Below are 24,852 nucleotides of genomic sequence, written 5' to 3' on the forward strand. Positions count from 1 at the left end.
CGCCACCGCACTTGGTGCACCGGGACACTGACATGCTGGCGAGGCCGGCGGGAAGACGCTGGCGGGGAGATCGCGCGGGGGTGCATGGGGGCCTTGCCCTTGTTTTGGAAGTAGCCAGCCATGGCACGGGTGCTAGGGTTTGGTCACCGACAAGGTGGCAAGATGGGGACGAGTGGGTTCTGGAAGCACATGAGGCCGAACCCACCGCACGCCCGGATTAAAAAAGGTGGACCGCGGCCGCTGACGTGTGGGCCCGTGGAGGGCGGCCGTCATAAATTATGTTGATCGCGGGTGGTTGGGGCGGACACCAAGAGGGCACGCGTGTGTCCGCGCTGACGCATCTCACTCCCAAATTTGGGCCGGAAATGGGTCGGCGCAGGCGCCAAAGAGACGCGTTTTCGTAATGGGTCGGCGCGTTAGGCCATCAGTTTTGTCCGGCCCCAAACGGACGGCGGCAAACAAAATGGGTCGCACCGTTGGACTTGCTCTAAGAACAACTCCAACGGGGCGACCCAAACGGATGGCCATTTTGCCCGCTTTTCGTCCGTTTGGATCGGCCCGGCGGACGCCAACGTCCGCTTCGGCGTTTGCGTCGGCGCATGCGCCCAATACTGGCCCGTCCCATGTTTGTCGGCACGTGGAAAAAAATAAAACCAGGACGAAAATATTAAACAAGCATAATTAAACATTAAAAGACGGCCACGAAGGCCAACGAGAGTCCACGCGTCCCCATTACATTAAGTAAACATAAAAAACCTAAACTAGGAGGCAGCCCCAGGCGTCATCGTCGTCGTCGTCGGGGCCGGTGAGGTCGACCAGCGTAGGCGCAGGGCCGGCCCAAGGGAACGCTGTGTTCCAGAGCGCAGTTGCCTGCACCTCCGTCGTCTGTCCTGCCAGTGCGGGTTGTGTTGGTGGCCGTGGCAGCGCATCACGGGCGCGCTCCTCCTCCTCCATCTCCTGTCATTCCTCCTCCGCCTCCTTCTCTAGCTCCATAAACCGACGGCCTTCAGCGCGCTCCGCCCGCAGGTGCTCCTTCTTCCAGTGGAGGAGGTAGGCTTGCTCCTGCTCCGGTGTCGCGCCAAGCCAGATGGGCAGCGCACTAACCTACTCGATGGCGAAGTGGTCGAGTGGTAGACCTCTCGCGGCTCCGTGGGCTCGGTCTTCGGCGGAGGTGCCATAACACAGTCGTCGACGGCCGACAGCGCGATGGCCTCCGCGAGCCGCTGCTGGTACGCCTCCTCCTCCTCGTCGGCCTTGCGTCACTCTTCCTCATCACTCTCGCGGAGAACAGCTGCCAGCGTCGCCTGGTAGACGGCCTCAGCCTCCTGGTCCTCCTCGCTAATGACGGGAGGGGGCGGCGATAGCCTCCTGGCTACATGTCATGCACGCCACGCTGGCGCTACTCCTCGTGCTCGACCGCGAACTAGAGCTCCCAGTGGGGAGAGTCGGTCGCGTAGGCAGGGTTGAGCCGCTACTCAGGCGTTAGCAGACGTCGACGGTGACTCACCTCCTCCGCGTGCACCCGCGTCGACCGTGGCACGGTCGGCACCAAGATCCTCTTCGGATCCAGATGCTAGTGGTGCGGGAGGGTGAAATCGGGGTACGGCAGCGGGACGCGGTGTTCCCAGTGCCACCACGCTTGGTGCACCGGGACGCTGACACACTGGCGAGGCCATCCAAAAGACGTCGACGGGGAGATCGCGCGGGGGTAGACGGGGGCCTTGCCCTTGTTTTGGAAGGAGTCGGCCATGGTGCTAGGATTTGGTCGCCGACGAGGTGGCGAGATGGGGACGGGTGGATTCTGGAAGCAGATCAGGCGGAATCCATCGCACGCTCAGATTAAAAAAGGCCGACCGCAGCTGCTGACGCGTGGGCCCGTGGAGGGCGGCCGTCATAAATAATGTTGACCGCGGTGGTTGGGGCAGACACAGAGAGGGTGCGCACGCGTCCGCTTCTAGTCCGCGCCGACGCATTTCAGTCCCAAATTTGGGCCAGAAATGGGTCGGCGCGGACGCAAAGCGGACGCATTTTCGAAATGGGTCGGTGCGTTGGGCCATCACTTTTGTCCGTGCGGCCTCAGACAGGCGACGGCGAACGAAATGGGTCGCCCCGTTGGAGTTTCTCTAAGAGAAACTCCAACGGGGCGACCCAAACGGGCAGCCATTTTGTCCATCTTTTCGTTTGTTTGGGTCGGCCCGACGGACGCCAATGTCTGCTACGGCGTTCGGGTCAGCGCATGCGGCCAACGCTGACCTGGCCCATTTTTGTTGGCGCGTGGAAAAAAATAAACCAGGACGAAAATAATAAACAAGCATAATTAAACATTAAAAAGCCGGCCACGATGGCCGACGAGAGTCCACGCGTCCCCATTACATTAATTAGACACAAAAATCCTAAACTAGGAGGCAGCCCTAGATGATGTCGTCGTCGTCATCGGGGCTGGTGAGGTCGACCAGCGTAGGTGCACGGCCGGCCCAGGGGAACGCCATGTTCCGGAGCGCATCTGCCTGCGCCTCCGTCGTTTGTCCCGTCGATGCGGGTTGTGCTGGTGGTGGTGGGAGCGCAGCACGGACGCGCTCCTCCTCCTTCATCTCCCGTCGTTCCTCCTCCACCTCCTTCTCCAGCTCCATCAGCCGACGGCCTTCGGCGCAATCCACCCGCAGGTGCTCCCTCTTCCAATGGAGGAGGTAGGCTTGCTCCTACTCCGGTGTCGCGCCAAGCCAGACGGGCGGCGCACTGACCCACTCGCTGACGAAGTCGGTCCACTGGTAGACCTCTCGCGGCTCCGTGGGCTCGGTCTTCGGCGGAGGTGGCACGACGCAGTCGCCGGCGGCCAACAGCGTGATGGCCTCCGCGAGCCACTGCTGGTATGCCGCCTCCTCCTCGTCGGCCTTGCACCGCTCTTCCTCGTCACTCTCGCGGAGAACGGCTGCCAGCTCTGTGTGGTAGGCGACCTCAGCCTCCTCGTCCTTCTCGCTGACGACGAGCGGGGGCGGCGAAGGGCCTCCTAGCTGCACGTCGTGCACGCCATGCCGGCGCTGCTCCACGTGCTCGACCACGAACCAGAGCTCCTACTGGGTAGAGTCGGCCGCGTAGGCAGGGTTGAGCCGCTGCTCCGGCATCAACACACGCCGACGGCGACTCACCTCCTCCGCGTGCAACCTCGCCGACCGCATCACGGCCGACACCGGGATCCAGATGCCGGTGATACGGAAGGGTGACATCGGGGTACGGCTGCGGGACGCGGTGCTCCGAGTGCCACCGCGCTTGGTGCACCGGGACGCTGACATGCTGGCGAGGCCGACGAGGGTATCGCGCGGGGGTAGACGGGGGCCTTGCCATTGTTTTGGAAGGAGCCGGCCATGGTGCTAGGGTTTGGTCGCCGACGAGGTGGCGAGATAAGAACGGGTGGGTTCTGAAAGCAGATGAGGCGGAACTCACCACATGTTTGGATTAAAAAAGGTCGACCGCGGCCTCTGACGCGTTGGGCTCGAGGAGGGCGACCGTCATAAATAATGTTGACCGCGGTGGTTGGGGCGGACACCGAAAGGATTCACGTCCGCGCCGACGCATTTCAGTCTCAAATTTGTACCAACGCGTTTTAGAAATAGGTCAACGTGTTGGATCATCACTTTTATCCGTACAGCCTTAGACGGACGGCTATGGATAAAATGGATCGTCTGGTTAGAAATTTTTTTAAGTAAATAAAAACCAAGGGGGCCATGTACCCTACTGGTCTCGGAGTAATCGGTGTGGCAGACTGGCAGTGGCACCTACAAGGCAGTCGTCGGGTGACAAATCAAATTTCCAGATCCACATAAAAAAGGGATAGTCAGAGTAGCAGGAGCAGCTTGGGTATGAGCGACTCACCAGAAATAGCTCGTGCTCGGGACGCCCTGCGCGTGAGCGCCGACGACCGCGCACGGGTGGACGCGCTCTCCTCCTCCGCATCCGCATACGTATCGGCGGCTTCTCCTCATCTGTCGCCGAGCTTCTTCGAGGGGTTCGCGCTGCGCAGGATCCGCGTCCTCCGCGTCCAACCGGGATTCATCCACTGCTCCTACGACGTTCCTCCAAGCCTCACCGTACGTCACTCGATTTCGTTCTTCGTTTGTCCCTTTCCCTCCGTAAACTAATATAAAAACATTTAAATCAGTGATATGAACGTTTTTATATTAGTTTATAAAAGGAGTATTAATTAATTCATTCCTCTTGATCCACGCCAGCTAAGCCAATTACAACACATACGTACACACGCAGGACACCAGCACCGGCTGCCTCGCCGCCGGTGTCGTGGTGGCCCTGGTGGACGAGATCGGCTATGCCGCCGCCATCTCTGACGCCCAAAACTTCAAGGTCTCCGTCGACATGTCCGTCGCCTTCCCCGATCTCTCCCAGGCCCGCGCAGGGGACCGCCTAAGCATAACGGCGAGGGTGCTGGGGCACAAGGGCGCGTACTCCGGCACGCACGTACTCCTCGCCAACGCCAGCACCGGCAATGTCGTCGCCGAGGGCAGGCACTCCATTTTCGGGAACCTGAAGAAAGCACTACTCAAGCCAGCAGCCACTACTACTGTTATTAAAAGCAACTTGTGATTCTGCCTCTGCCTACTCCACTAGTCTATGATGCATCTTCTTCTTTACAAAATGGCCTCTCATGTACCCCTCCGTTCCTAAATATAAGTCTTTGTAGAGATCTTACTAGTAGACTACATACAGATGTATATAGACACTTTAGAGTATAGATTCAATCATTTTACTCCATATGTAGACTCTTAGTGAAAATGCTTAAAAGACTTATATTTAGGAACGGAGGGAGTATTATCTTTCTTGTCAAGAATAAAATGAAATACACTAAAAAGGAATAAAAGGTATTTTTATTTTTTTTGCGGTAGAATAAAAGGTATGTGTTCTCAAAGGCAACGGGGATATGAACTGCTACAGAAATATGTCGTGTACTGAATCCATCGCAAACTCACTGTCTTGTGCTGCTTTTAAGTGCGGGAAATGTAACCAGCGTGCGCACCAACCATTGTCAGCCATTTGATCGGCAGACCCAACCAGCTAAGCATCACTTCACCTCCCCATCAATTAACCCCAAACAGTCTGGCCAAACACATCACGTCCCCATCAATTAACCCCAAACAGCCTGGCCTAACACATCACGTCCCCATCGATTAACCCCAAACAGCCTGGCGTAACACACAAGTGTAAATATCTATAACGAATAAGTAACTATAAGCTCTGGTGATCACCAGTGATTCCTATACCTGCTGGTCTTGTCAATCGGGCCAGCATTTCAATTGCAACAAAGATGAAGACAACAACAATGCTTGTTGCAACAAAGATGAAGACAACACAGAACACCATCAACAATTAGAAGACCAAGCAAAGGCATTGTAGCCTTCCTGGCTCATCATCACACAAAAGATCTGCTGCAGCCAATGTTCATCCATCCAACACAAATTTAGCAACACTTTGAGATCTCCGAACTACCTCAGCATTTGTTTAAGGTCCTGTCAAGAGCGACAAAAATTTATTACAGTTTCTCACGGTTGAGGTCTCAAATTTGTCCTTTGTACCTCAACTCCCAAGGGTTAACGCCTTATGTAGGAGAAAACAAATGTGCACATTGTTGTTGTATACCACCCTCTACAAAACCATATCATCTCATCGCTAATTTGCAGGCTTTCTCACAAAGGCCTTCTGAACCTGCACAGGCACACAGAAACAAGTTCGTGTAGTCAATTTAGCATGCTTACATAACATAGTTCCACACTGTGATTTCGCAACAACAACAAAAACCACACTATGAATAGTTATAAATTCAGCTTACCTGCTCCAGTGTCAAGAACATAATCACGTTCCATGATCCCAGTCTAGCAAAGTTTGGAAGGAAGCCTTTGTAAAATGCCAGAGGTCCCTGCACACAAAAATCCTATTAATCAGCAACCTGCTTGGACTTTCATTTGCATTCAACAGGTATACAGAGCAGTTCCTAGGAGCCTAGAACATATCCAGAATATTCAGCTCATGGACAAACGAGTATATCATGAACAAAACACAGCTCAAAGGATATCTAAGCGATCATGAAAGCTTACTCGGTACAGAAGGAGGACACTATCAACATATTTTAAATCAAGGTTAAGAGTTAGTTATTCCAAGTGAAAAACAATATGATTCCTACAATGAGCTGTCATGAACAGGAGTACATGATCTAAGCAAATGAGTATCAACATATTTGGTGGAAAGATAGCATTAACAAAACATGGCTCAAAAGATAGCATTACAATGAGCTGTCACAAACGATTATACTATTAACAAAACATGGCTCAAAAGATATCTGAGCAAACTATGGAAGGTACTCAGTACAGAGGGAAAACACTATCATCCTATTTTACATCAAGGTTAAGAGTTAGTTGTTCGGAGATAAAAATAATATGATTCCTACAATGAGCTGTCATGAACAGGAGTACATGATGGCACATAAACAACAGAGTCCACTTCTTATTTGCCATCATATATCTATCATTCGCATGATCACTAGGAAATAAAGTGCTGCTAAACCGCCACGAGAATGTTCAAATTTGAGAGCCACCAGAAGGCTGTCACTAGTTCAAGATGACAACAATCAGGACAGTTAATTCTAAGAGAGGCTGTATAAGTTGCCAATAAATCACCTACTGTCAGCACATATTAATAAAATATGAAATGGGAAGACTTTTCTTCACAAACATGGCCCAGCCCCAGATGCTAAATGTGTTTGAAAAACATGTTATAGACAAGTATCACTCATCCAATGCTGACTGAAAAGTGTAGATAAGGCATGAACAGAGTAACAGAGTGGAGCATACATCATTCTTTAGGGTCTTCACAAAACAATCAATAGTGTTCTTGTAGGCAGAGTCACCCATCATTCTTGACTTAACCTGCAATAAGGTGTGTCTTGTTAGTAAAGAGAAACATCTATGATTGCATATCTTTAAGGTAAGAACTCAACTGCTAATCAATACTCAATAATACAGAAAGACTTCTTTGATAATGATCCAAAAATGGAAGATGCATTTATTTTCAAAGAAAGACCAGCATCCAAGTTCTATAGGAAAATAGAACAGCTTCGATGCAAGCAAATTAGCATATGGTGGCAATGGATGCGAGGATAAATCTGCAGAATGGCCAAAGTATAAACCTCACAGAGACTGAATTAAGAAAACAGCTTTGCTGAAAGAACATGAATACGTCATGAAATAAAGGTCAGAACTAGCACATCTCAGTTTAAACTTGGAGTAGTGTATGATGCTGTCAAAGATAACCATTGGTAATAGACAATACTTACTACCTAGTGGATAAATACACCGAGAGAGCATTGCTCAGAATAATTAATTCACAGTTGCTTGTATAGGAAACAATATTTTAGACAAGCTCACTAGAGTAGGGATAATTGGCACTGAGCGAGGAGGACATCTCACCACATCGACTGGAGAACCAACACAGACAGCAAAGAAGCCAGCGCCCAAACCAGACAAGATATGAGTGACCACGTCATCTTTGAACCCAGGAAGTTTCAAAATGGACTGCATGATACACAATACAGTTCACGACAGCAAGAGAATAAGCAAACAAATAAAGAAAATAATGACAAGAAGCGCACCTGCTTCACTTGATCATAACTGGCCAACTCAGCAGCGTTAATGATGGCGTTACGTGCAACATTCGGACCAATGCCAGTCCACAGAGCAGCAACCCCTTCCTAAAGATGATACCGACATATTTGAAGCTCCAATTCAGGAAAGTAAACAGTTAGCTTGCAGGACAAGAGCAGAAGCAACTGACCTGGCGAACAATCTTGGCATAAGCATCCATTGCCCCAGTATAACGGCGCGGCACACCAGGTGCCAGCTTCCCCTCGGACTGAAGCCTGACTTTGACAAGGTCAGTGGGGTTGGCCACAGCAATTGCAAGAGCACCTGATGCAGGTCAGGCACACCATCTCATGTTGCAGCATATTTCATTTCACATGGAAGGGAAAATTGATTTGAGAATACAACGATGAGGGTACCAGTGGTGAAGCCAGCGGCTATCTTCTTGGACAAAGGTACATCCCCAACATGGTTCTCACCAACATAGAAGGCTTTGACCTGAAGGTGGTCAGGCACAAGAATCCGGGTCAAAGTTCATTGTTGCGTACCACTACCTATACTTAAGTAATGCAGTACCATACATATACATAGAGAAGGGGGAAAGGGAGGGAAGGGATTCTTACGGGTTCATAGAGACCAATGCGGAGACCCCCGTAGATGCACTGGCGGTGGAGGCCAGGGACGATGCCCTTCCAGAGCGCGGCGGCGCCTTCCTCCTTGGCGATGGTGGCGGCAGTGCCGAGCAGACCGCGGTACTTGGGCCCAGCGAGATCCCCGGCGACGGCCTTCTTCTGCAGCTGCAGCCTGACCTTGGCCGTGTCGAGGGGGATTGTGGTGATCTGCGAGAGGGGAAGCCCATTCGATTAAACCCTCCACGAGGAAATAACAAGATTAGCGGCGTGATCCTGGACGGGGAGCAGCGAGGGCATTGGAAATCGGACGATCCAGCGAGAGAAAAAGGCGAAACGTAAAGCCCTGAGCGTGCGATCCCATCCCCATCGCCGTCGCAGGAACAGGACGCCGGTGAGTGGCGTCTGGCGGAGATCCCGTGGGGCGATGGAAGCAGGGGTTAGGTTAGGGTTTAGTACCTCGGCGAAGCAGGCGGCGATGGCGCTGGCTGTGAAGCGGCCGGCGAAGGAGATGTCGACCTTGGAGCCGTGGTCCGGCGCCATGGCTGACTTGGCTGACGGGTGGATGCAACCGCCCAGCACCGGCACCACCGCGAGCAAGACGACGCACCCCTCTCTTCTGTCACAAGTGCCGTCACAGAGAGAGAGAGAGAAGGAATGGGGGCAATAAAAGGGAGAAGAGGGAGTTGGCGTCTCCAAGGGAAAAAGCAAAAGAAGAGAAGAGCAGCTTTTGCCTTCTCTCTGCTCCTTTGCCCTTCCTTTCTCTCTCTCTTTCTGATTTGAAATGAACCGTCCATTGCTTGTTTGGTTTTGATTCCATTTTCCCTTCATTTTAATCTATTTGTTTCTGAAATTTACCCTGCTTATTAGTTATACTTGATTCGATTCTGATCTGATTTGAAAATGGAGGTGATCGATGACTCAGATGCGCATCATCCCTACTAATCCATCCCACTAGACTAGTTGTACTTCCTTGCTTGTGTGAATCCATTCATTCATCCATGTTTTCTGGACTTCCAGAATGCTGACCAGAGGTGGGGATGTGTACTCCAGTTTCTTATCTGCACGTTTGCTCCTTGTGTTTCCCTAATAGTGCTTCGTTGCTGTAATCCTCTACCGGTTGGACTGGTTGATCCATCATTGCATAGGTTCCTGCAATATACAGGATCACCCTCAAAAGCAAATCGGGCCACAACCTGACGCGGAATGTGGGGGAACGCGGGAGGCTGGAACAACAACCCATTCCAACCGATTTGGTTAGAACAACTCTTGCAGATATGGTATATCTCCGTCCCGCAAAATCGTTTTACGATTCATTCAAAAATGATTTTACGGAAAGTTAAAGCAACTTCAACACATCAATCCATATGGACAGTGATTTTGTCGTTCTTTGTTCATTTGATCGACCGTCCGCTTGTCCGTATTCACTTTTTTAAAAAGGGTCAGTACGTGCATTCCTCGGAAAGCAAGTGGACGAGAGCATGGTATCAATAAAATAATATAAGAGAGGTGGATGGAGTGGGCCAACGAATTAAATAAATAGGAATAAGTGAATGGGTGAGTGAGTGACAAGTGGGTCACGCCGAACACAAACAAAACGTCTGTTTTGTGTCCGCGTGCGACTCAAATATGACCCAAATTTGCCTCTGAAATGGATATGTGCGGACCCAAAGCGGATGTAAAATGAAAATGGGTCTCTGTGTTGGGTCATCATTTTTGTTCATGCCGATCCATACGGACGCGGGCGAACGATTTGAATCCTTCTGTTGGAGTTGCTCTTATGACATGTGGCACAATAAGAGCAACTTCAACGCGTCGACCCAAACGGACGGCGCCTTTGTCCGCTTTTTGTCCGTTTGGGTCGGCCACCCGCTCGACGCCTGTCATGTTTAAGATTTGGGTCGGTAATACGCTCAACGTCCGCGACCCATTTTATGTTCGCGCACACATTTGAAAAGTAGATCAAGCCAGCGACCATGTCGTCACCCAAAGTTCATGTCGGCATCATGCGAGCGGCCGACATATGATGCCACCTTCAAAAAACACCACGCAGTTCATGTTGGCGCACTTGCTAGCAGCCGGAACACCCTCGAAGATGATGCTCTACATGAAGCGGTTGACCCTTTCGTCGTCGATGGACATGGGCATTTGGTCGAACAGGTTGCGGGCGCCGGAGAGCATGTCACTGACACCCCCCCGGTGCGTTTACTCGGCCCACTGGATGATGAGCCACCAGCCACTAGTGTGGCGTTGAGGTCGATGGGTGCAGGCACGGTCGTGGAAGGCGTCGCCACGCTCGCCTCCGACAAGCATTCCTCGAAGAGGCGGGAGGCTTGCAGGTAGACGTGGAAGCCCCAAATCGGCTGAGGCGTTGACGCGCGGGGCGGCTCTCGCAACACCATCCGAGGAAACACAAACGAGCATGTGCTGGCCGCGGCCACGAGCACGTACTAGCCAGGGTTTAACCCTAGGTACAATAGTGCCCCCCTTGTTGCCACCGCGACGCGTGCAACGGTATCCTCCCACTACGCTACAGCGGCGATCGCTGCTTCGTCCCTTGCGTCCGTCGCGTGCCTCCGACCCTTTCTCTTCGCCGACTCCCTAGCCCACCCCTCGGGCGTCAACTCCTTCTTCTTGGGCGCGGTGGCGGTCTTACGGGGGGTGTGAGGCTTGCCTTTGCTGGAGGGGTGGTCGTGATGCCAGACGAGGCGAGGGAGGCGAGGCCGACGGTGGCATCGAGGTCGTCGTCCATGGCGGGCGGCTGGGAGCGCGCGGGGGCGGGAGAGTTTTGGGAAAGTGGAGGGAAGTGATGGAGACCTTGCCCCCGACTGGTGGGCCATGGGGAGTAGTTGGCGCGTAGAAGCGAGCCCACCAGCCCGGGTCGCTGTTGTTGGAGAGTGTGTCATGCTTGTGTACCTACTTCGAGCGACACGACTCGATGATGAGCAGGCCGGAGCTATTGGCCTTGTGTCTTGCTAGATGAGTTTGCGTGTCGGCGATCCACGTCGGCCCCCACGCTGGTGTGCCCCTCCGGGGCCATGGATCGGCGAAAAATGGATGGAACCACGAGGAATCTCTCGTCGAAGAGAGCAAAGGACGGAAGGGGGAGGATTGTAGCAGAGAGGGCGGAGGAAATGGAGCAAGCGAACCCTAAAACATGGCATGTCGCGTAGATATAGCGGCGGAGGGGGCAATATGCATGCCACTTGTGAAAAAAATATGGGATGGGCTAGATATAGCATTTCTGTTTGGACCAGATAACTGGAAAACCGCTAAAACTGTCGGATTTATCTGGGTTGTCGGGGTTTTGAAACATCTGATATAGTTACTCATATGTGTTATAATTCTGGAAAAAACGGTTTGCGTGAAAGCACAATTTCTTTGTAAGGTGGTTTAGGTAATTAATAACAACATACGTATCATTAAACTAATGATCTTATCCAAGTATATTTCGAAAAGTTTAAAGATGCATTGGCCAAAAGATTGTGAGAAGAAACCCCTTGATGCAAGAAAAGGAATAGGATTGGCTCAAGCTTCAAGCAAGAGGACTCTACATTTTACATTTGTGAGAAATCACTTTTGAGCCCTTATGAAAGGCAATACTATTAAAAGGGGGTGAGGTATTATGATGAATTGGTTTCTCAAGTGCTTAGTGATAGCCACCAAAAATACTCAACATTTCTCTCACAAAAATCTCTCTCCCAAGTCAAAACAGCAAAATCGGTGCCACCGAGTTTTTCCATTCGGCCCTACTAATTTTCCGAGTGATAGGTCCTTTGCCAAACCCTAATACCAACTTTTTGGTATCTCTATTTCAAGAATCGTAAATTCTGAGATTGCAATTGGTACCATTGAGATTTGGAAACTCCCCTAGGTCATCGTATCGGTAACACCGAGATTCATATATCGGTCTCACCGAGAATTCAAAATTTGCCACATTTAGTGCAACTCGGTACCATCAAGATTCATTTCGGTGTCACCGAGTTGGGCAATAATGTTGTAACGGTTGGATTTTGGGGGATGCCTATATATACCCCTCCACCTCCTCTCATTCGCAGAGAAAGCACTCAGAACACACACACTTGCCGAATCCTTTTTCTAGAGAGAGCCACCTACTCATGTGTTGAGACCAAGAGATTCCAATCCATCCATTTGAAACCTGATATCTAGCCTCCCCAAGTTGCTTTCCACAAAATCAATCTCTCCTACCCATGCCAAATCTGTTAGAGAGTGATTGAGTGTGGAGGAGACTATCATTTGAAGCACAAGAGCAAGGAGTTCACCGTCCTACCACATCTATTACCTTTTGGAGGGTGGTGCCTCCTAGATTGGTTAGGTGTCGCTTGGGAGCCTCCTACTTTGTGTTGTGGATTTGAACCAAGAAGTTTGTACGGGCAAGGAGATCGCCTATTTCATGAAGATCTACCATGAGCGAGGCTAGTCCTGTGTGGACGTAAGCAATGGTGGAATAGACAAGGCCGCTTCTTCGTGGACCCCTTGTGGGTGGAGCCCTCCATGGACTCTTGCAGTTGTTACCCTCCATGGGTTGAAGTATACATTAACATGGACGTACGATAGCGCCACTTATGGGAACCACGCCATAAATTGTCATGTCAACCTTTGTGTTTGATCTTCCTTGCCTACCCTCTATATTACATTTGCATGTCTTTACTTTCCGCTGCTATACTCTTCGATATGCATGTGTAGGGTGAACTTGTTAGAAATATGCCCTAGAGGCAATAATAAAATGGTTATTATCATATTTCCTTGTTCATGATAATCGTCTATTGTTCATGCTATAATTGTATTAACAGGAAACAGTAATACATGTGTGAATAAATAGATCACAATGTGTCCCTAGCAAGCCTCTAGTTGGCTAGCTCGCTAATCAATAGATGATCATGGTTTCCTGATCATGGATATTAGATGTCATTGATAACGGGATCACATCATTGGGAGAATGATGTGATGGACAAGACCCAATCCTAAGCATAGCACTAGATCGTATTGTTCGTATGCTAAAGCTTTTCTAATGTCAAGTGTCTTTTCCTTCGACCGTGAGATTGTGCAACTCCCGGATACCGTAGGAGTGCTTTGGGTGTATCAAACGTCACAATGTAACTGGGCGACTATAAAGGTGCAGTATGGGTACCTCTGAAAGTGTCTGTTGGGTTGGTACGAATCGAGATCGGGATTTGTCACTCCGTGTGACGGAGAGGTATCTCTGGGCCCACTCGGTAGAACATCATCATGAGCTCAATGTTACTAAGGAGTTAGTCACAGGATGACGTGCTGCGAAACGAGTAAAGAGACTTACCGGTAACGAGATTGAACAAGGTATAGGTATACCGACGATCGAATCTTGGGCAAGTTCTATACCGACAGACAAAGGGAATTGTATACGGGATTGATTGAATCCTTGACATCGTGGTTCATCCGATGAGATCATCGTGGAACATGTGGGAGCCACCATGGGTATCCAGATCCCGCTGATGGTTATTGGCCGGAGAGTGCCTCGGTCATGTCTACATGCCTCCCGAACCCGTAGGGTCTACACACTTAAGGTTCGATGATGCTAGGGTTATAGGGAATTGTTATACGAGGTTACTGAAGGATGTTCGGAGTCCTGGATGAGATCCCAGACGTCACGAGGAGCTCCGGAATGGTCCGGAGGTAAATATTGATATATAGGATGGATGGGTTTGGACACCGGAAATGTTTCGGGCGTCACCGGTAGCGTACCGGGACCACATGGACCACCGGAAATGGTCCCGGGGGTCCACCGGGAGGGGCCACAAGCCCCGGAGGGCTAAGTGGGCCAAGTGCGAGGGGGGGGGGAACCAGCCCCTAGGTGGGCTGGTGTGCCCCCCACACCCAGCCCATGCGCAACCAAGAGGGAGGGAGGGGAAACCCTAGGCGCTGGTGGGCCTAAGGCCCACCTAGGGGTGCGCCACCCCCTCTCCCTGCCCTGGCCGCCGCACCTCCCATCTGGGGGGCTGCCGCACCACCTAGGGTGGGAACCCTAGGGGTGGCACACCCCCTCCCCTCCTCCTATATATAGAGAGGGTTTTGGGGCTATTTTACACACAATTTTCCATCTCCCTCGGCGCAGCCCTGCTTCCCTCCTTCCTCCTCTCTCATGGTGCTTGGCGAAGCCCTGCCGGGAGACCTCGTCTCTCCATCGACACCACGCCGTCATGCTGCCAGAGATCTTCCCCAACCTCTCCCTCCTCCTTGTTGGATCAAGGTGCGGGAGACGTCACCGGGTTGCACGTGTGTTGAACGTGGAGGTGACGTGGTTCGGCACTAGATCGGAATCACACCGCGATCTGAATCGCCGCGAGTACGACTCCATCTACCGCGTTCTAGCAACGCTTCCGCTTAGCGATCTTCAAAGGTATGGAGATGCACTCACCCCTCTCTCGTTGTTGGTCTCTCCATAGGAAGATCTGAATACGGCGTAGGAAAATTTTGAATTTATGCTACATTCCCCAACAGTGGCATCCGAGCGAGGTTTTCTATGCGTAGATTCTATGCACGAGTAGAACACAAAAGGTTGTGGGCGATGATTTGTCAATTGCTTGCCGATACTAGTCTTATTCTTTTCCGACGGTATTGTGGGATGAAGCGGCCCGGACCGACCTTACACGTACGCTTACGTGAGACTGGTTCCACCGACAGACATGCACAGCGTGCATAAAGGTGGCTAGCGGGTGTCTGTCTCTCCCACTCTGGTCGGATTGGAGTTGATGAAAAGGGTCCTTATGAAGGGTAAATAACTTTGGCATATCATCGTTGTGGCTGTCACGTAAAACTTGCAAGAACAATTAGAGGACGTCTAACTTGTTTTTGCAGGGTTTGACATGTGATGTGATATGGCCAAAGTTGTGATGTTGCATGTGTGATGTATGAGATGATCATGTTATTGTAATAGGATTCACGACTTGCATGTCGATGAGTATGACAACCGGCAGGGGCCATAGGAGTTGTCTTAATTTATTGTATGAGATGCAACGCCATGTGTTTACTACTTTTACTTCATTGCTAACGGTTAGCTATAGTAGTAGTAGTAGTAGTTGGCGTGACGACTTACGGAGACACGATGATGGAGATCATGGTGTCACGCCGGTGACAATGATGATCATGCGATGCCTGAAGATGGAGATCGAAAGAGCAAAGATGATAATGGCCATATCATGTCACTATATGATTGCATGTGATGTTTATCATGTTTTTCATCTTATTGCTTAGAACGACGGTAGCATAATAAGATGATCCCTCTTAGAAAATTCGAGAATGTATTCCCCTAAGTGTGCACCGTTGCGAAGGATCGTTGTCTCGAAGCACCACGTGATGATCAGGTGTGATAGATTCTAACGTTCGCATACAACGGGTGTAAGCCAGATTTACACACGCGAAACACTTAGGTTGACTCGACGAGCTTGGCATGTACATACATGACCTCGAATACAAGAGACCGAAAGGTCGAACATGAGTCGTATGGTTGAATACGATCAGCATGAAGTTTCTCACCATGACGACTAGTCCGTCTCACGTGATGATCGGACACGGGTTAGTCAACATGGATCATGTATCACTTAGATGACTAGAGGGGTGTCGATTTAAGAGGGAGTTCATACTTAATTTGATTAAATGAACTTAATTTTCATGAACTTAGTCTAAAAGTTGTCTTTATAAATATTGTAGATGGCCAACGTCAACCTCAATTTCAATGCATTCCTAGAGAAAAACAAGCTGAAAGATGATGGTAGCAACTATGCGGACTGGCTCTGCAACTTGAAGCTCATCCTTGAAGCAGCTAAAAAGGCTTATGACCTTGATGCGCCGCTAGGTGACCCTCCTGCTCCCGCAGCAGCCCAGGACATTCTGAACGTATGGCAAACGCGAAGTGATGACTACTCTCTGGTTAGGTGTGGCATGTTATACAGTTTGGAAACGGGGCTCCAAAGGCGTTTTGAGCAACACGGTGCATATGAGATGTTCCAAGAGCTGAAACTAGTTTTTCAAGCTCATGCCCATGTCGAGAGATATGAAGTATGTGACAAGTTCTTTAGCTGTAAGATGGAGGAGAACAGTTCTGTCAGTGAGCACATACTCAAAATGTCTGGGTTACACGGTCGTCTGACTTCACTTGGAGTCGAACTTCCGGATGATGCTATAATTGACAGAATCCTCGAGTCTCTCCCACCAAGCTAGAAAGGTTTTGTGCTGAACTACAACATGCAAGGGATGGAGAAGACCACTCCCGAGTTGTACTCGATGCTCAAGTGTGCAGAAGTAGAAATCAAGAAAGATCATCAAGTGTTGATGGTCAACAAGACCACCAGTTTCAAGAAGGGCAAGGGTAAGAAGAACTTCAAGAAAGACGGCAAAGCCGTTGCCACGCCCGGTAAGCCATATACCGGGAAGAAGAAAAAGAATGGACCCAAGCCTGAGACTGGGTGTTGCTATTGCAAGGGAAAAGGTCACTGGAAGCAGAACTGCCCCAAGTACTTAGCGGACAAGAAGGCCGGCAACTTTAAAGGTATATATGATATACATGTTATTGATGTGTACCTTACCAAGGCTCGTAGTAGCTCCTGGGTATTTGATACCGGTGTTGTTGCTCACATTTGCAACTCAAAGGAGGAACTTCAGAATAAGCGGAGACTGGCCAAGGACGAGGTGACGATGCGCGTCTGGAATGGCTCCAAGGTCGATGTGATCACCGTTGGCACGCTACCTCTACATCTACTGTCGGGATTAATTTTAAACCTTAATAATTGTTATTTAGTACCAACTTTGAGCATGAATATTGTATGAGGGTCTTGCTTAATGCGAGACATCTACTCATTTAAGTCACAAAATAATGGTTGTTCTATTTATATGAGTGATGTGTTTTATGGTCATGCTCCGCTGGTGAATGGTTTATTCTTGATGAATCTCGATCGTGATGTTACACATATTCATAGTGTGAGTACCAAAAGATGTAAAGTTGATAATGATAGTCCCACATACTTGTGGCACTACCGCCTTGGTCATATCGGTGTTAAGCGCATGAAGAAGCTCCATACTGATGGACTATTAGAGTCTCTTGACTTTGAATCATTTGACACATGCGAACCGTGCCTCATGGGCAAGATGACTAAGACTCCATTCTCAGGAATAATGGAGAGAGCGACCGACTTATTGGAAATAATACATACTGATGTGTGTGGTCTAATGAACGTTGAAGCTCGCGGCGGCTACCGTTATGTTCTCACTCTCACCGATGATTCGAGTAGGTATGGGTATATCTACTTGATGAAGCACAAATCCGAGACGTTTGAAAAGTTCAAGGAATTTCAGAGTGAGGTTGAGAATCAACGTGACAGAAAATTAAGTGTCTACGATCTGATCGTGGCGGAGAATATTTGAGTCATGAGTTTGGCACACACCTAAGGAAGTGTGGAATCGTTTCACAACTGACGCCGCCTGGCACACCGCAACACAACGGAGTGTCTGAACGTCGTAATCGCACTTTATTAGATATGGTACGATCTATGATGTCTCTTACCGACTTACCGCTATCATTTTGGGGATACACATTAGAAACTGCAGCATTCACTTTAAATAGGACACCGTCTAAATCCGTTGAGACGACACCATATCAACTATGATTTGGAAAGAAACCTAAGTTGTCGTTTCTTAAAGTTTGGGGCTGCGATGCTTATGTGAAGAAACTTCAACCAGAGAAGCTCGAACCCAAAGCGGAGAAATGTGTATTCATAGGATACCCTAAGGAAACTATTGGGTATACCTTCTATCTTAGATCCGAAGGTAAAACCTTTGTTGCCAAGAACGGATCCTTTCTAGACAAAGAGTTTCTCTCGAAAGAAGTAAGTGGGAGGAAAGTAGAACTTGATGAGTTAATTACACCCCCTCTCGAACCGGAGAGTAGCGCAGCGCGGGAAATTGTTCCTGTGGTGCCTACGCCAACTGAAGAGGAAGTTAATGATGATGATCGTGAAGCTTCGGATCAAGTTGCTACTGAACCACGAAGGTCCACAAGGGTACGTTCCGCACTAGAGTGGTACGGCAACCCTGTTATGGAAATCATGTTGTTAGACAACGGTGAACCTTCGAACTATGAAGAAGCAATGGCGGGCCCGGATTCCAACAAATGGCTTGAGGCTATGAAATCCGAGATAGGATCCATGTATGAGAACAAAGTATGGACTTTGGTGGACTTGCCCGATGATCGGCGAGCCATAGAAAATAAATGGATCTTCAAGAAGAAGACTGATGCAAACGGAAATGTGACCATTTATAAACCTCGACTTGTCGCAAAGGGTTTTCGACAAATTCAAGGAATTCACTACGAGGAGACTTTCTCTCCCGTAGTGAAGCTGAAGTCAGTCTGAATCATGTTAGCAATTGCCGCTTTTCATGATTATGAAATTTGGCAAATGGACGTCAAAACAGCGTTCCTTAATGGGAATCTTAAGGAAGAGTTGTATATGATGCAACCAGAAGGTTTTGTCGACCCTAAGGGTGCTAACAGAGTGTGCAAGCTCCAGCACTCCATCTATGGGCTGGTGCAAACATCTCGGAGTTGGAACATTCGCTTTAATGAGGTGATTAAAGCATTTGGGTTCATACAGGTTTATGGAGAAGCCTGTCTGTACAAGAAAGTGAGTGGGAGCTCTATAGCTTTCCTCATATTGTATGTGGATTACATATTATTGATGGGGAATAACATAGAGTTGTTGGAGAGCATAAAGGCCTATCTGAACAAGAGTTTTTCAATGAAGGACCTTGGAGAAGCTGCATACATATTAGGCATCAAAATCTATAGAGATAGATCGAGACGCCTCATAGGTCTTTCGCAAAGTACGTACCTTGACAAGATATTGAAGAAGTTCAATATGGAAAACTCAAAGAAGGGGTTCTTGCCAGTTTTGCAAGGTATGAGATTGAGTAAGACTCAGTCACCGACCATGGCAATAGATAGAGAGACGATGAGTATTGTCCCCTACCCTTCAGCCGTAGGCTCTCTAATGTATGCCATGCTGTGTACCAGACCTGATATAAACCTTGCCATAAGTTTTGTAGGGAGGTACCAAAGTGATCCCGGTATGGAACACTGGACAACGGTCAAGAATATCCTTAAGTACCTGAAGAGGACTAAGGAGATGTTTCTCATTTATGGAGGTGACGAAGAGCTTGTCGTAAAGGGTTACGTCGATGCTAGCTTCGACACAGATCCGGATGACTCTAAGTCACAGACCGGATACGTGTATGTTTTGAATGGTGGGGTAGTGAGCTGGTGCAGCAGCATGCAAGAAGTCGTGGCAGCATCTACATGTGAAGCGGACTACATAGCTGCTTCAGAAGAGGCTCATGAAGGAATTTGGATGAAGGAGCTCATCACCCACCTTGGAGTGGTTCCAAGTGCGTCGGGTCCAATGACACTCTTCTGTGATAACACCGGGGCCATTGCCATAGCCAAGGAGCCCAGGTTTCACCCGAAGACCAAGCACATCAAACGCCGCTACAACTCCATCCAGGACCATGTCCAGAGTGGAGTAATAGATATTTGTAAAGTACACACGGATCTGAATGTTGCAGACCCATTGACTAAACCTCTTCCTCGAGCAAAACATGATCAACACCATAATGCTATCGGTGTTCGATACATCACAATGTAACTAGATTATTGACTCTAGTGCAAGTGGGAGACTGTTGGAAATATGCCCTAGAGGCAATAATCAAATGGTTATTATCATATTTCCTTGTTCATGATAATCGTCCATTGTTCATGCTATAATTGGATTAACAGGAAACAGTAATACATGTGTGAATAAATAGATCACAATGTGTCCCTAGCAAGCCTCTAGTTGGCTAGCTCGCTAATCAATAGATGATCATGGTTTCCTGATCATGGACATTAGATGTCATTGATAACGGAATCACATCATTGGGAGAATGATGTGATGGACAAGACCCAATCCTAAGCATAGCACTAGATCGTATTGTTCGTATGTTAAAGCTTTTCTAATGTCAAGTGTCTTTTCCTTTGACCGTGAGATTGTGCAACTCCCGAATACTGTAGGAGTGCTTTGGGTGTATCAAACGTCAGAACGTAACTGGGTGACTATAAAGGTGCACTACGGGTACCTCTGAAAGTGTTTGTTGGGTTGGTACGAATCGAGATCGGGATTTGTCACTCCGTGTGACGGAGAGGTATCTCTGGGCCCACTCGGTAGAACATCATCATGAGATCAATGTGACTAAGGAGTTAGTCACAGGATGACGTGCTGCAGAACGAGTAAAGAGACTTACCGTTAATGAGATTGAACAAGGTATAGGTATACCGACGATCGAATCTCGGGGAAGTTCTATACCGACAAACAAAGGGAATTGTATACGGGATTGATTGAATCCTTGACATCGTGGTTCATCCGATGAGATCATCATGGAACATGTGGGAGCCACCATGGGTATCCAGATCCCGCTGATGGTTATTGGCCGGAGAGTGTCTCGGTCATGTCTACATGCCTCCCGAACCCGTAGGGTCTACACACTTAAGGTTCGATGATGCTAGGGTTATAGGGAATTGTTATACGAGGTTACTAAAGGATGTTCGGAGTCCCGGAGGTCACGAGGAGCTCCGGAATGCTCCGGAGGTGAAGATTGATATATAGGATGGATGGGTTCGGACACCGAAAATGTTTCGGGCGTCACCCGTAGCGTACCGGGACCACCGGGACCACCGGAAATGGTCCCGGGGGTCCACCGGGAGGGGCCACAAGCCCCGGAGGGCTACGTGGGCCAAGTGCGGGAGGGAACTAGCCCCTAGGTGGGCTGGTGTGCCCCCCACACCCAACCCATGAGCAACCAAGAGGGAGGGAGGGGAAACCCTTGGCGCTGGTGGGCCTAAGGCCCACCTGGGGGTGCGCCACCCCCTCTCCCTGCCCTGGCCGTCGCACCTTCCATTTGGGGGGCTGCCGCACCACCTAGGGTGGGAACCCTAGGGGTGGCACACCCCCTCCCTTCCTCCTATACACAGAGAGGGTTTTGGGGCTGTTTTACACACAGTTTTCCATCTCCCTCGGCGCAACCCTGCTTCCCTCCTTCCTCCTCTCCCACGGTGCTTGGTGAAGCCGTGTCGGGAGACCTCGTCTCTCCATTGACACGACGCCGTCATGCTGCCGGAGATCTTCCCCAACCTCTCCCTCCTCCTTGCTGGATCAAGGTGCGGGAGACGTCACCGGGCTACACGTGTGTTGAACGCGGAGGTGCCGTGGTTCGGCACTAGATCGGAATCACACTGCGATCTGAATTGCCGCGAGTACGATTCCATCAACCGTGTTCTAGCAACGCTTCCGCTTTGGGATCTTCAAAGGTATGAAGATGCACTCACCCCTCTCTCGTTGCTGGTCTCTCCATAGGAAGATCTGAATATGGCGTAGGAAAATTTTGAATTTATGCTACGCTCCCCAAAAGAACTTGACTAGTCATAATTGCTAAAACTAGCCCACAAGTAAAATTGGGAAAAGGCTAAGTTTTTATTTGTCCAAGTAGTCTAATCACACCCCACCTCTAGACATACTTTAGATCTTACAAGTGGTATCAGAGTTTTGGTCTCCATTGCATTGGTTTCACAACCTAGAAGAGTATAGCGTCTAGTGAGGGAAATTACCACCATAGAGGTCCATATTTTGATGGTACAAACTTTGCTAGTTGGAAGCATAAGATGAAAATGCATATTCTTGGTCATAACCCTGCCATTTGAGTTATTGCTCGTGTTGATGTGCAAGGTGATTTCTTCGGAGAAGGAAGAGAAGAGGATCACGATGCGACAACGGAAGAGTTGAAGATATTGCAATGCAATGCTCAAGCTTGCGACATTCTGTTCAACCACTTGTGCCCCGAAGAATTCAACAAAATCAGCCGCCGTAAGAATGCAAAGGAAGCTTTGCATACTTTGGTTGATATGCATGAAGGTACTGAATCTGTCACGGAATCTGCGTTGGATGTGCTACAAAGTCAGCTTGATAAGTTCAAGATGAAGGATGGTGAAGGAGTCGGTGAGATGTACTCTAGGCTAGCTCTCATCACAAATGAGATCGCGAGCTTAGGAAGCGAAGAGATGACCGACAAATTCATCATCAAGAAGATACTCACAGCCTTGGATGGAAGATACGATATCGTGTGCACATTGATCCAGATGATGCCAAACTACAAGGATCTCAAGCAAACGGAAGTCATTGGAAGTATTGTTGGTCATGAAATGTCACTCAAGGAGAAAGATGAGTTGCACAACAAGTCAAGCGGTGCTTACAAAACTTCAAGTGATACTCCCGCTACTTCAAATGACAACCTTGTTGCCAATGAAGAGATAAGCATCATGGTCAGAAAATTCAACAAGTTCTACAAGAGTAGAGGCAAAGTGAGAAGCTCAAGATCAAGATATGAAGAGAAGCGTTCATCTAGTCATGAACGGAACTGCTACTATTGTGGAAAGCCCAGACACTATTCCAATGGTGCTCGGCTCCCCACAAACGAAGAGAACAACCACCTAGAAGATGAAGCTCAATAGATGAGTCACCTCACAGAGAGAGAAGGAGTAGAGAAGATCGTTATGAGCGAAGACACTCCCGCAGAAGCAAGTAATCGGAGAAGAAGGACAAATACACCAAGAGCAGCTCAAGAAGAAGACATCAAGCTCATGTTGGTGAATGGGTATCCGGCTCCGAGTCCGACAACCAATCCAAGAGAAGCTACCACTCCAACTCCGACTATACTCAAGATGAAGGTGTTGCCGGTCTTGCACTCATTTCCTCCAACTCGTACGACATATTTGATTCACCAAATGAAGGGATTGGAAACTTCTTCATGGCAATAGGCCCCAAGGTATCAGACCCCGAGTACTTTGATTTTTATAATGATGAGGATGACTTGTTAGGAGAAGATGACTTGTTCTTTGATAAGACTAGTGATAACATTGAAATGAACTTGATAATAATCCTGCTAGTCAAGAGAAGTCGAATGATGATGATAAGAAAGAAATTTAACGACTAACTAAAGACTTAAACACTCTTAAGTTAGCTCATGAAACCACTCTAGAATATCATACAGAGCTTGCAAGAACTCATGAGAAGCTACGCTTTGAGAAGCTAAATTTAGAGCAAGAGCATGAGTTTATAAAAGCATTCAATGATGATCTTCAAAAGAAGAGTTCTTCTTATCTACACTAGTAACGAAGGCAAGAGAGTTTCTTCATCTAGTAACAACAATGCTAAAGTTAAATCAAATGATGTTGTTGCTAGTAGCTCTCTTGATTCCACTAATGATTCTTTTAGCCAAGTTAGACTTGAGCAAGAAAATGATTTATTGAAAGGAATTATAGAGAGAGGTGTCTTCAAGAGTCTTGTTGGAAGTAAGCAATTCAAGGAAATTATGCGCAAGCAAGGAAGACATCGTAAGAAGCAAGGTGTTGGCTACTTCAATGCCAATGGAGTTGAATGGGAAGAAGGTCAATATCCCATCCCGAAGTTTGTTCCCCAAAAGGAGAAGTATGATCCTACCCTCCCCAAGGGAACAAGCTATCAAGATGACCTTCTACCACAAGACCACAAGGGAAATGGCAATCTTCAAGAGGAAATTGGCTCGTTTGAGGAAGAACTCCAAGCCAAGGTCAAGTGGATTCCCAAGGACACTACTAGATCTACTTCATCTAGTGCTACCACAACTCCAAGGATCCTCATCAAGTTGATGTGGGTCCCCAAGAAGAGGAACTAGAGAAGTTCTTGAGGGGTGACTCCGCCAATGAAATTCACCCTTATACATTAGTTCAAGGAGTCACACATTCCCTCGAAGGTAAGCAAGGGACAAGGTAATTAATGTATCTTTGGACATCATCGCACATGCATTTCATTCCATGTCCATAGATATCCTTGCATATGTTCCTTGTGCTTTGGGACTAACCCATGTAGGTGAGAAGATCAAAAAACAATAAGGATTGCTCCCAACTCAAGATGATCTTCATCAACAATGAGCATCCACCACTACTACACCTACATGCGTATTCTAAGACAAAAGCCAAGGTTAGTTTATCCTTCTTAGGGGGGATGTCATATCAAGTGGGAGCTTTACTCTAAGACTTGAGTATAAGCATCTCTTAAGATGTGAACACATTGAAAGCTTTTTGTAAAAGTGGAAACCCCACTTGTGCATAAACAATGAGTAAGACCTATGATCAAGTATTTTTGCTTGGCTCTTAAGTCATTATACTCATATATAGATGTCTTCGTCATCGCCAAAGTGATTGGTAGATACGAGAGTATTTGTGTATGATCACCATGTTTTATTTGGCATCTTGTTGTGTGAGCATGTTGGTATGCATATTTTGCTCATTTGAGGATATCAAATTGTTGTTATTTGGCTTTCTATTTTTATTGGGCCAATTGGATATACAAGAATGCCTAAGTACCTCTCTCTAGCTATCTATGCTTTCTCATCTCAAATTCTATTCATGCTACATCGCAAAAATTTGAGCAAGCACTTTAGGGACACTCTGTGTGAGGAGCACTCGGAGA

The 24,852-nt window shown here is 48.5% G+C and overlaps 2 protein-coding genes across 3 annotated transcripts; one reads left to right on the forward strand and one right to left on the reverse strand.

Moving 5' to 3' along the window:
- The first annotated feature begins 3,793 nt into the window (after positions 1 to 3,793).
- On the forward strand, positions 3,794 to 4,712 carry LOC123448230. Its single transcript, XM_045125060.1, has 2 exons — positions 3,794 to 4,085; positions 4,261 to 4,712. The coding sequence occupies exons 1-2, from the start codon at positions 3,858 to 3,860 to the stop codon at positions 4,594 to 4,596; spliced, it is 564 nt and encodes a 187-aa protein (XP_044980995.1). The 5' UTR covers positions 3,794 to 3,857; the 3' UTR covers positions 4,597 to 4,712.
- A 664-nt stretch (positions 4,713 to 5,376) lies between these two features.
- Positions 5,377 to 9,011, reverse strand: LOC123448229 (mitochondrial uncoupling protein 1-like). Of its 2 annotated transcripts, XR_006631625.1 has the most exons (10): positions 8,729 to 9,011; positions 8,264 to 8,479; positions 8,060 to 8,138; positions 7,834 to 7,967; positions 7,652 to 7,750; positions 7,470 to 7,574; positions 6,855 to 6,929; positions 5,837 to 5,923; positions 5,583 to 5,712; positions 5,377 to 5,516 (listed from the first exon to the last, which is right to left on the reverse strand). XR_006631625.1 is itself a non-coding variant. In XM_045125059.1 (9 exons), the coding sequence occupies exons 1-9, from the start codon at positions 8,810 to 8,812 to the stop codon at positions 5,677 to 5,679; spliced, it is 915 nt and encodes a 304-aa protein (XP_044980994.1). In that variant the 5' UTR covers positions 8,813 to 9,011; the 3' UTR covers positions 5,377 to 5,676. The 2 variants fall into 2 exon arrangements, 1 of the variants encoding a protein (XP_044980994.1); XM_045125059.1 differs by having other exon boundaries at positions 5,377 to 5,712.
- Positions 9,012 to 24,852: the final 15,841 nt, after the last annotated feature.

Source organism: Hordeum vulgare, chromosome 4H, assembly GCF_904849725.1.
Source record: "Hordeum vulgare subsp. vulgare chromosome 4H, MorexV3_pseudomolecules_assembly, whole genome shotgun sequence".
NCBI classification, from domain to species: Eukaryota; Viridiplantae; Streptophyta; class Magnoliopsida; order Poales; family Poaceae; genus Hordeum; species Hordeum vulgare.